The following is a 12,500-nucleotide window of genomic DNA, read 5'->3' on the forward strand; positions in this document are numbered from 1 at the left end:
AAAAAAGGGAGAGAAAAAAGAGAGCAAGTTGACAGCACAGTAATATCTATGACTGCTGTTAGAAGAGTATGTGTCATCTATCATCAAGTGTTTTAGAAGTCAGATTGAAACCTCATCAGGCCGTCTCACGACCATCTAGAATAGCTCAGCACCAACAGAAAGGCTGAACCTGATGAGCATTGATGTGAAACGCAACGGCATGTCAGCTCTGATTTCACACAGCGCGTCTGAAGATGGGTATAGAGCGTTATGCACATGTCTGTCACACAATGAAATGCTATAGAACAGAAAGAGAACTCTGGCGGTGCACTCGAACTCTTTCCCAAACAGTGGGTCGGGATCCCTTTTGGGTCACGGATAATCTTTTATGGGTGGTACATTTTTATATCTCAAAAGCCCCCCCCCCCAAAAAAAAACCCAAACAAAAACAAAAACAAAACAGAAATGTAATGAAACAAATGGCAAACATTTTTCAAAAGAACTTCATACATACAAATAAAAAAATCTAAGAAATTCCATACAAACATTTAAACTTTAAATTTAAAAGTAGTTAAAACAGCACATCTATAAGCTTGTAGATCAGCTATTTTCACTAGTTTGGGTCTTGGGGAGACATAACATTTCGCTTTTGGGTCTCGAGCTAAAAAGTTTGGGAACCACTCTAAGAACTCTAACGTGGACATTTTTGGTTGAACACCAAACACTGTTTTGAACAGTGAGTCAGACGTCCGGTTGCTACTCACCTCTTTGTCCGAAGACCTGGTCACTCTCACCGTCTTTAACCTTGCCCGCTCCTTCTTCTCTGCCCTGAGAGGCCACAAAGACAGAGAGAAAATGTAAAAAAGAGAGCGATGGAGGGAGGGTAGATGCCAAAAGAATAAACAGAACATAAAGAGTGAGAGAAGCCGAGAGGGAGAAGGTTAGATGACATTGCACCGCTAGCTAGGAGATGAAATATTAAACTGGAAAGGTGCGCTCAGTTGAGCACAAATCTCAGCCACAGGGCATGAGTGCCCTAATGGCCTCGTATGCAGTGAAAGCTCTACCTGTAGACATGAGAGTAGCGCGGCATGTGATCACCTGTTGTGCATCGTCTCTACTGTCTGCCTCTCCATCTGTCATACACATTCATTGTCTACCTCTATCCATCTTTCGGCATTAACATTTCTCTGTAAGCCACAGCACAGTCTGATTGTTAATTCCTTGTGTCAGTTTATGTTTGTATCACCAGTCAATCAAAATCCACTTTTATATAGAGATCCTGCCGTAATGGTAGAGAAGAAGAGCTGTCATTAATGCAGGCTTGGCTTTTTTTTTTTTTTACACAGAATCAAACAAAGCCGCCCCCGTGTGTGCTTTTATACTGTCAATCAGGCGTGCACAACACCGTCAGCATCTAGTGTGAACGAGGCTACACATTAAACTTGGTTGTCCAGACTACTACAGACTGTAAGTCGAATGAAGCCGGGAGATCAGTCGGTTGAAAGGTGATGATGTAATCCCCCTCCCCCCTCTCTACTGGCCCACCCACTTAAACAAATCGTTCCGTCGGACCTGGATCAGTACTTTTAATGTTGTTGTCCGTTTGATAACGGGTGTTGGAAGATCAAGTTTCAACTTCTGTGCCATTAAAGACTTGAATGTTCTCCCTGAGACTGGGGAGATCAAAAAAAGATCAAAATCGCTTTAAAACCAAGCATAAGAAATTCCTCTCTCCAGAGAAAGTAGCACTGTAGATAAAACTCCCTTTGTATCTACAGTATCCATTCCTATCAGTTTATCTCTCTCCCTCTCTCCCTACGAAACATACATCACTCATTCTTTCCAATTGTCATCTCTCCCTCCCTCCATCCCTCCCTCTCTCCTCCTCTCATTCTCAACATGTCCCCTTTCTTGTCTTCCCATTGGCTTCTCACCCACCACCCGCTCTCTATTTTCCAGTCCTCTAATACGTCACTGGTCCTCTCTCTCTCCATCTTCCCCGCTACGTCACCTCTGTCAGCACTGTCAGTAAACCGACAGCGCTGTCAGTATGCCACTGACAAGTCCCCTCCTCCTCCCCGCAGCTCTGAGACCTATTATCATATGTCTGTCACCTCGTCTGCTTGACAGGGTGAGAAGGTGGGAGTTGACGGAATAGAGGGAGGGAGGAGAGGGAGTGGGTGAGTGAGGAGGCGATGTGTCCCCACCGTCCTATCAGGCTGGTCGGTAAACAAGATGAATTCTTCGCCGCTTCACTGATTAATTCACTGATTAATTCTTCCGCATGATGACTGCTTAGTGTGAGACACGCGGCGTCCACAGAGTGCATACATACATTAGGAATATCGCTCTCTTTGTTCGGAAATAATGCTAGTGCAGTGGTTCCCTATAACGATGAGCCGATATTCACAGGTGTGCCGTGAGACAAGTCCAGGTGTGCCTTGGGATTTTGTGACGAGCACACATTATTATTGCAATATACAACTACACAAAAAAAGTTATGAATTATTTTTATATTTACTATATCAGTGCTTTGTCTGCACTCATTTCCCAACACATGGGCAAATTCTATATTCTGAAAAATGTATATGTATATTTTAAGCACCTTCAACCTGACGCCCCTATGTTGGGCTTGTCATAGATGAAATTTGTCATTTTTTATTTAACTTTTTTCACTTAAAAATGTAAATCTCTACAAGCTCACACGGCTATTTTCGCTATGAATACACGTGTGCCTTGGGCAAAACCACAGCTAGTGAATGCTAAGCATTATCATCTAGTGCTCTCTCCACGTACATTCACTATAAAGGCAGATGTATGTACAGTATAATTTATGAAGAGGCAGGGACTGCAACTCAGTCTTAGGAGGGTGCTCCATATCATGTTCTGGTACTGCAGCAGGGCATATTAAGTTAAACCATTACCAAATGTAATAACTGCATAGTAATTGTGTTAAGCAGTTGAAATCACATTATTACATCTCCACGGCAACATGACCACAAGATGAAATAAAAAAAATAAATATATAAAATAATACAATAATATAGGGGAAATGGAAAAAAAACTGATATAAAACACATGACTTAGCCCAGTGGTTCTCATACTTTTTCTTGTCAAGGACCCCCAAATTGGCACTTATTAGCCCGCGGACCCCCATTTGAAAAGATATGCCAGGGACGAAGATATGCCAGGGAGAAGATTTATACGGCTCTAGCAGTGATTCTCAACCATTTTAATTTCAAGGACCCCCCAGTTTGACATGCATAAGGCTATATGGACCTCTCTAAGACCCCAATTAATATTGTAAAATCAATGTTAATGTAACTCTCAGAGTTACAGACCGACAAGGGTCCATTTGGTTCCTAACTATGCATTTATCATTTAGCTGGGGACCCCCTGGAACTCCCTCAAGGACCCCTGGCGGTCCCCGGACCCCACTTTGAGAACCAACGACTTAGCGGACCCATGCCCCCAACCACCACCCCCACAGCCCTCCCGTAATGCTGTGAACTCTGACCTCCTGCGGCTGGGTATGACCCCGGCCTCGGCGCGGTGCGGCGGCGGGGGGCTGAGGTGGCGGGCGGACCACCACTCCTCTTCACCGGCACTGCTCACATGGAGGATGTCCCCGAAACGGAACGCCAGGGCCTGGCCGGGCGCGCCGGAGTCTGACGGACTGACGTCATAGTCGAACAAAGCTCTGCAGAACGAGACAGACACACACATTCAGATCAAACAATGTGTGATGGTCATGTGTGCCAGATGGTATTATAGAGTGACATAGAGAATGTGTATGAGCCTGAACGTGTGTGTGTGTGTGTGTGTGTGTGTGTGTGTGTGTGTGTGTGTGTGTGTGTGTGTGTGTGTGTGTGTGTGTGTGTGTGCGCGCGTACGTGCGCGTGCGCACATCTGCATGTGTGGATTGTGCACACATTTGTTTGAGGTAATCTGTCTACATGACCACAGACTTCCTAACCAGTCCACAGGGAAAATTACCTGGGAAAGTAGGCCAGCGTGTGTGTGTGTGTGTGTGTGTGTGTGTGTGTGTGTGTGTGTGTGTGTGTGTGTGTGTGTGTGTGTGTGTGTGTGTGTGTGTGTGCGCGCGAGTGTGTGTGTGTGCGCGCGTGTGTGTGCATTAGAAAGAGGGATACAGACAGAGAGAGAGAGAGAGAGAGAGAGAGAGAGAGAGAGAGAGAGAGAGAGAGAGAGAGAGAGAGAGAGAGAGAGAGAGAGAGAGAGCAGGGGGGGGGGGGGGGGGGTGGAGAGAGAGAGGAACTAGAGCTGAAGTAACTGGCGTCCCCTAAAGTCCCCACAGCCTTCATCAATAAAACAGACAGAAGAAGAAATACATAGAGAGGGAGGAGAGGGAGGGGAGACAGAAAGGCCTGTCGCTGCACAGGAACACTTCCCCTCATGCCGGTCTAGCCTCCATACGCTGGATTACCTTCAGAAAACCTTATGACGGTTCACAGGATGGCTGCATCTGCCATGTTTTCAGCCAACTCCCTCCCCATACTGTCAGGCAACAGTGACGAATACCCAGGTTCTATAATCTATATTTATCACATAGTCAGCACATAGTCATTTGCCCTGGGTGAGGGGAATCTGCTCTGTACTGAGTTCATCCACCAGTCAAGCTTGCTGACTGTCGAACTCATCCTAAGTTCCTTCCTAACCATCAGAGGGCTGACATCAGCATGATTTGTTCAGATACCAGTCGTTGCTAGGAAATCACCAATGTTGAATTCAGCATCGAGTCCATGCCTTTTCCAGCATAATGACAATGGAGACGGACAAGCATGCTGTTGAGTGTTCAGTTCAGTGGTTCAGTGGTTCAGTGGTTAACTCTCAAAGTTACAGCCATGTAAGAACCCCCTCAAGGAACCCTGAGGGTCCCTGGACCCCACTTTGAAAACCAGTGATCTAGTTAAAATGATGCACAGGTAAAACATGTGATGTTTTGGGCAAATAACAAGCAGTGTGTATCCTGCTTTACAGAGTAAAGCAGGTTTCTTGCTTCAGAGAGTGGTTTAGAGATGATGACGACAACCAATCAGAAAAACCAAAGAGCGTGTTTTTTTTAGATGACGATGACAACAAGCATTCCATGTTTAGTCTAGCCATAATAGCATCTAGTCAATGCTATAGAATTTATTAAACAATTGATTGAAGGCCTTTCTCAAGGGAAGAGTTTGCTCTACCAACGGGTTGCTCAGGGGAGCAAGTGAAAGGAGACGAGACAGTGGACAGCTATGAGAAATACAAATGCACACACACACACACACACACACACACACACACACACACACACACACACACACACACACAGTTCTATGAGGAAAGCCTACAGTGTGCTGTATGTACATACAAACACATTACATACAAGCACACACACATGTACATACAGTAAACACAGAAAGGCCCAGGGCACCAGGCACCCCCAATCCATCACCCATGCTGTGTTTTCACTACAGTGCCAGAACTTTTCCAGCAAAACCATTTGTATAACTTGGTGGAATGGCAATGGGAGCGACCGTTTTCACATGCCCTCCTTGGCAGCAAAAGTTCTAGTATTGCCTGATAAACGACTGTTTTCATGTGTTTATTTTCTAACGGTATAGTACTTTATAACTTTTGACTGTAAGCACGCGAGATTGTAACTTTAATCCATTGAAAGAACAGAGGATAAGCGAGCGGTTTTCTCTTTTTTTTTTCTCTCTCTCAATCATTCATCATCACGGGGACAGGTGGAGTTGGCAGTTAGTTCTGTTTCTTTCTAACCTAAAATCTCATGTCCAAGACGACATCTTGAAATGTCAACTCTTTTTTTTTACGGCCACATTAAATCATACAGTCAAGACAGCTGTGTGTGTGCCGTGACCCGTGTCTATGGTCACGACTCAATCTCTTCATTCAGTGTGCCTGCCTTTCTCTTTTCTCTCTCTCAGTCTCACCCTCCCTCCTCTCCCTATAAACGGAGCTTTAACTTACATCTTAGGACAAGCCATCTTCTTCATGATGCAACACATACGTTTCACCTTTCTCAGAGCCCGTCTGAACTGAACAGTTTTGGCTACGGGTACGTTACATACAGGCAGTCTGTCACACGCTCACTCTCTTGTTGAAACCAATACCCGCTCGACCACGACGACGCTCTCTTTTTCTCTAATAGTCAACGTCATCACACTATTCCAGTACTTTGATACTTCTAGTGTCAGGGACAATTTTATTCCACCAGTAGATTCCGGAAAGACACTAGATACTAGGAAGCTTGCCGTAAAATTTCGAACACCTAAACTTCCGCCACACAAGATCAGTGCCTGTTTTCATATGAGACGAATTACACAATTTCCACTATACTTCCTGCACTTTGGCTCTGTGGTGCCAGTGACAGTCTTAGTTCAACCAATCAGCTGTTGGTCTTATTCATGACAAAATAAAGAAGCCCATTGGTATTTAGGCCAGCAAGGAATTAGAGTGTGACTTATTGTATGGGTTGTTGGGGGTAAGCTTAGCCATGTTCCTCTGACTATATGTTTTCATTTCTATTCTAATCTACTATGTGACTTTTAGATTTGTTATGCGTTATTTAGTGTGTAGTGTAGAGAGACAGAATACCTAGGGCAGAAAGCGAGGAGACATGAGAGAGTTTGTGTGTGTGTGTGTGTGTGTGTGTGTGTGTGTGTGTGTGTGTGTGTGTGTGTGTGTGTGTGTGTGTGTGTGTGTGTGTGAGCGAGAGAGCTGGTTTTGAACTCAGGTCTTCGCTACTCAAGGGGCATAATGGTCTGTGCACTAACTGGCTGCGTTTATACGTTTGTAGTCCCACACAGTGAACACACAAGTATTTATGTTTTTGGCAAGACATGCTATTTTCAACGGCGTACGGCAAGCGAACGGGAGGTCGCGATGACATTCTTTCTTTTTTTCCGCGGAAGCACAGTGAAACCCTCCGTGATTAGCAACCATCAGGGGATCGATCATACTGGAGATAAACATTCTGTGACTACTTGAAAAGGTAAGAAAATCTCTTTCTTTATTTACTCTGGCAGTGGATGAGTTAAGATCCAGCATTTACAGAAATAAACTGACTGGCCAATCAACTAGCAGAGTGGGAGGGAATTGCAACAACAACCTGAGCTATGGTATACAAACAGATAATGAGCAGCCTTGTCAGCCCTTATTATACACCATGTCGTTGTCAGCAGGAGGCTGTCATACTGTTAACCTAGTTAAGCCAGATTTATACTGTTAAAGACCAAATTTAATTCCTTTTCGCAACCATAATATGACATTCAGTATTTCCTAATGAAACAGGGGCCGAGTGCTTCTAAGCCAATCACAGCGATGAGGGTGGGTCGTTCACTGACTGAATCAGTAGCGCAGAGCAGTCAGCCCATCCTTCAGCTGACTGTCTGTCACCTTGGCCTATGGGATTTAAACTATGGAATTCAAAACTTTAAACTATGGGATTCAACTATTGAATCAGTCACTGCAGCTCAAAGTGGGGTTGCTGTAACATAAATGTTAGTTTGTTTGTAAAAATAGCTTACAAACGTTTGTTTAGCATTTGTTTAGCTGCGTGAGCCTGCGTCCATTTGTAAACACTGTGTCCGCCATCTTTGATATCATTTTATAGAGTGACACCGCCCTCTTGTGGTGCTTGTCATCATGTTATTGGTTGAAATTGGTTGAAATTGGTCCGTACCTGCAGCTAATGTAATCACTTATTGCGTTTTTGTTTGACAGGAAGTAATTAAGATTGGACAAATACACAAAAATGTAATCTTTTTCAATTTGGGGGGATCTATTGCATTTAGATCCCCTAAACTAGGACCACAGGGATGGTACGACCCATTGTGAATATGACCACGGATACGCAGTAAAAGTTTGAAAAACATATTTTTTTGTCTTTAAGCCCGATTTATGTTTGGGCGAGCTTATAAATCTATTTCCGGCGTATGACAAGTTTCCCCACAAATTAAAATCGTAAGTCAGTAATGTATACACTTGAGACAATAGTATGTCTAGTGGCCAACTTTTTACAAGGCCAACTGAACCACAACACTGAATCACAAAATCTAGTTACAAATGTTTAATCTTTTTATTATTTAGCATGCAATCTGTCCAGTGGTTGATTCACATTTTTAAGTATGATCGTGGACACTTCGTCAATATCCGTCCCTTAAAATTATAATAAACATTGGTAGATCATTGTATTCTACAGTTACGCCTGTGCTTTTTCTGTCTCCATCACTCTCACTGTATAGCAAAACCGGTCTCAAAATCGGACTTTCAGCACATAAAGGAACAATACTTATTTTTGGTAAGGTTAAATGTCTGTACTTATATTATAATACCCTGATGATCTGATGAAGGACGACCGGGCTGTTATGTTTGTGCAAAGGCAGCAACTTGACTCCAGCTGTTTGATCACAAACAATAGTAACCTCTGTTATATAAGCCTTTGAATTTGAAACCACAGAAATGGATAGTTCACCAATGTTAACACGAACGATGAGGAGGAGCAATCATTAAAGATGGTTTTACTGTGTGTTCACCTGATGACAGGGTGGACGGCAAAGATGTCTGTCCGCCTTGTTATTCGGTGAGGTTTCGTGGGTTATAATTATTAGTGGCTGTAAGCTGCTCATTCCGCCCTTAAAAATCAATAGTTAATAAGAGAAGTGTGTTTTATCAGCCCCCTTCCTCCCTCACATCAGCCAGTCTCTCATACCACTGGACTGCCACGCCCTGCACTGACACATCATCAATATTTTAAAAGGGTACTCTTTTTGTTCTTCATAGAGAATTCAGAAGCTATACATAGGTTAGGAACGGGACCAGAGGGCTCTAAGAAGTGTGCAAAAATAGAGAGGGGAACAAGTGATTCACAGAACAAAATACCTAGGGCAGTCAACAAAACAGGAAATCGGCAAGGACAAGAAAGAGAGGAAAGATCTGTGTGTGTGTGTGTGTGTGTGTGTGTGTGTGTGTGTGTGTGTGTGTGTGTGTGTGTGTGTGTGTGTGTGTGTGTGTGTGTGTGAGAGAGCGAGGGGTGAGGGATTCTAATAACTGATGGGAGATCTGATAACTGCTTTTTCTGTTTTTCTGCTCCTTTCTAAGCCAAGTACTCCATTCTACACGCACGCACACGCTCACACGCACACGCACGCACGCACGTGCACACACGCACACGCACACACACACACACACACACACACACAGTAAAATGGGTACAGGTGAGATAAGACCTTTTAATAGGTCTGTCACAGGCACACTGAAGGGCAATCTGCCACCATGTCCACAGTGAATGTGTGTGTGTGTGTGTGTGTGTGTGTGTGTGTGTGCGTGTGTGCGTGTGTGTGTGTGTGTGTGTGGGAATGTGCATCCAGTAGACATGGTGTCAGTAAAGTGCTGATGTAGCAGGTAGAGACAGATAAGTAAACCTGATACGGTACGACCATGGATTTCACAGCTTCTCAGGCTGCCATATTTAGTGAACTGTGTGCGTGCAAGTGTGGGTGTGTGGGTGTGTGTGCGTGCGTGCGTGCGTGCGTGTGTGCACGTGCATGCATGTGTGCATGTGTGTGTATTACCTGACATATAGGGTGCGTTTCTGTGTGGAGCGGAGAGATGCAGAGCTGGAGCTGACACTGCTAGTCATCATCTGTTCCCTCAGGTCATGGATCTTCGCCTCGAAACGGCTGTATTCTGCGCACATAAGCACACATGCAGACAAAGATAGCGTTAGCTTCATTTCATAAGCAGGGCAAACCCAGCTTCATCTACATGAGAACTCGGGGATATAGCAAGACAATGTAGGCATTTAGCTGACGCTCTAGCGACTTACAATAGGCAAGGTAAACACATACACCGAATGCAGAGAGACAGTGTAGTGCCTCAATAAACTAGGACCACAGGGAAACCAAGAACTTGGCATCAGTCTAAACAATAAGCTATCAAAATATAATCTGTACATTGAAACTATAGGGGTAAACAATGAACTTAACATCTATCTAAATAACAGGCTATATCATTTAAAAAATAATAACATTGTGGTCAAGAAAAACAAGCCTAAGTAACAAAAACATGAGAACACATGTCCAAGGTAACATTTGCGTTGGGTCCCACGGGATCGTATGATTTATACTTTGTTGAACACCGGTGTGGCACCAAAAATAGCCGATCTACACACACAGACACACGTAAATACACACACTTGTCTACACTAGGGACACAGCATCTCAGTCTGTTCCTAAACAAGCGAATCACACACACACACACACACACACACACACACACACACACACACACACACACACACACACACACACACACACACAGTCTGAATGGAACTTGAAGACAGCCCAGGACAGACAGAGAGTTATGTTCTTGCATGACATGCCATTGGCTGATTAAATTCAATATTTATGAATCCATACATAGTCTGCTGAAATAAGCCCCGTCAGTCTCCTGGTTTTAATGGACATTGATTAATATATCACTGTTTAATTTTCATAATGTAAATTACTTCTATAATCTGGATTAGTAATCCGCTCGCTCCCGCTGCATTTCCGACCATTTTCCGCCTGTGCCTGCAAGCGGCTTAATCCCTCACCGCCCGCATGCAGTTCGATTCTGACTGACCAAATTTTAAGTGGTGTTTAGTCACGCACAATCCCACAATATTACTGTCTAATCCCACATGATCTCACAATATTTCCATTGAGACATTACACACAGAAACACAGAATGAGAGTGAGTGAGTGAGAGAGAGAGAGTGTGTGAGAGAGATAGATAGAGAGAGAGAGAGAGAGAGAGAGAGAGAGAGAGAGAGAGAGAGAGAGAGAGAGAGAGAGAGAAAGTTGGCCATTACGGCACCACGGACAGCGACACAGTGGGCTTGGCTGGACTTACTGCTTGACAGTCACAGTATACTGTAGGTTATTAAATAGATGCATTATGCACATACCTGTTGGGAACAATATTTTGAAATGACCATCTTCTCTGCATTTAGCCATATGATAAATGTGTTCATATAAAAAAAAAGCATGCCCACGCATGCATCAGTTGCGCTACCTCCGGTTTATTGCGGGACGGTGCGGGATTTTGTGGGAGAGACACAGGCGTTTAAAAACCACCCTGCTCCCGCAACATTTGCATTGGGTCCCGCGGGAACCCAATCCCAGTGCAGGGTTCTACACCCCGGTGTTGGGGAGGACACCTGCTGGTTGACGAGCAGCACTGCTGGAAGCTCATAACCACAATGGCTCCCCTGGCCAAGCGGGGGATTGCCTCTTGGATGAAAGGTAGACGTTTGGTCTCTCACACGGGAGGCAAGGGTTCAAATCCAGGGTAGGACACAAAAGTTACAGAGTGCAGCATCAAGCCTGAACAAGCCATTCAAAAAGAACTCCCCCTTCTCTCTCTCTCTCTCTCTCTCTCTCTCTCTTTCTCTGTGTGTTTGTGTGCTGTGTGTGTCCCTGAGCCATTACTGTAGAAGACAGAATCTAATTAAGCTTGAGTAATTCAATCGTACTGTAGCTACAGTACATGCAGGCACACAAACACACACACACACACAAACAAACACACGTGCACGCACACACACACACACACACACACACACACACACACACACACACACACACACACACACACACACACACACACACACACACACACACACACACACACACACACACACACACACACACACACACACACTACAGATTCAATCCCTTCTCTCTCTCTCCCTCTCTTTCTCTCTGTGCTAACTAGACCCTTTCCTTAATGCTGACAACTAACGGCACAGAAAACTAACAGTCTCAGCTCAGATGTCCGTAAAAATGGCTGAGCCATACAATAAATCGGATAAATTATGGCAACACAGAGACAGGCAAAAAAAGTGATTATATGAGATCAAAGCAGGACTGATGAACTGAAAAATGTCTTCAGCTCACCAATCATTTCAAAAATGTTATACTCTCCCAGGCATGCACGTACGCACACAAACGCAAGTCTCACTCTGATCGGTTTTCTCCGGAGGCATCTCAGACTAGTCATCTCTTTTGCATTACAAATCTATCGACCAAAGACAGTAACAGAGCTGAGCCATTGGTGCAAATCCAACTCAGTGCTTTACTCGAGCACATCTTCCGCAGTAAGGAAAAATGGAAAGAAAGTCGAGAAGTAAAGAAGTAAAAAAAGACCAAACAACATTGGAGCTGAAATGTTATTCTTTCTTTCTCAGTGAGAACCATTAGCAAAGAATCCACTGACATATCTGTGATCACAGTGAGACACTTTAGACCCACGGTGCTAATGCTACAACACACACACACACACACACACACACACACACACACCCACACACACACACACACACACACACACACACACACACACACACACACACACACACACACACACACACACACACACACACACACACACACACACACACACACACACACACACACACACACACACACACACACACACACACACACTACATG

At 44.3% G+C, this 12,500-nt stretch overlaps 1 protein-coding gene across 2 annotated transcripts in view; it reads right to left on the reverse strand.

Annotated features, from left to right (window-relative positions):
* The window catches only part of LOC311051717 (disks large homolog 4-like), a 127,959-nt gene that overhangs the window by 10,996 nt on the left and 104,463 nt on the right, over positions 1–12,500 (reverse strand). For both annotated transcript variants that reach the window (XM_084066325.1, XM_084066324.1), the window contains 3 exons: positions 9,579–9,693; positions 3,500–3,682; positions 744–807 (listed from right to left, as the gene is read on the reverse strand). In XM_084066325.1, the coding sequence (XP_083922451.1) occupies positions 744–807; positions 3,500–3,682; positions 9,579–9,693 (362 nt within the window). The remainder of the gene's footprint in view (positions 1–743; positions 808–3,499; positions 3,683–9,578; positions 9,694–12,500) is intronic.

The sequence above is a fragment of the Gymnoscopelus microlampas genome (assembly GCF_963454915.1).
Source record: "Gymnoscopelus microlampas genome assembly, chromosome: 9".
Classification (NCBI taxonomy): Eukaryota; Metazoa; Chordata; class Actinopteri; order Myctophiformes; family Myctophidae; genus Gymnoscopelus; species Gymnoscopelus microlampas.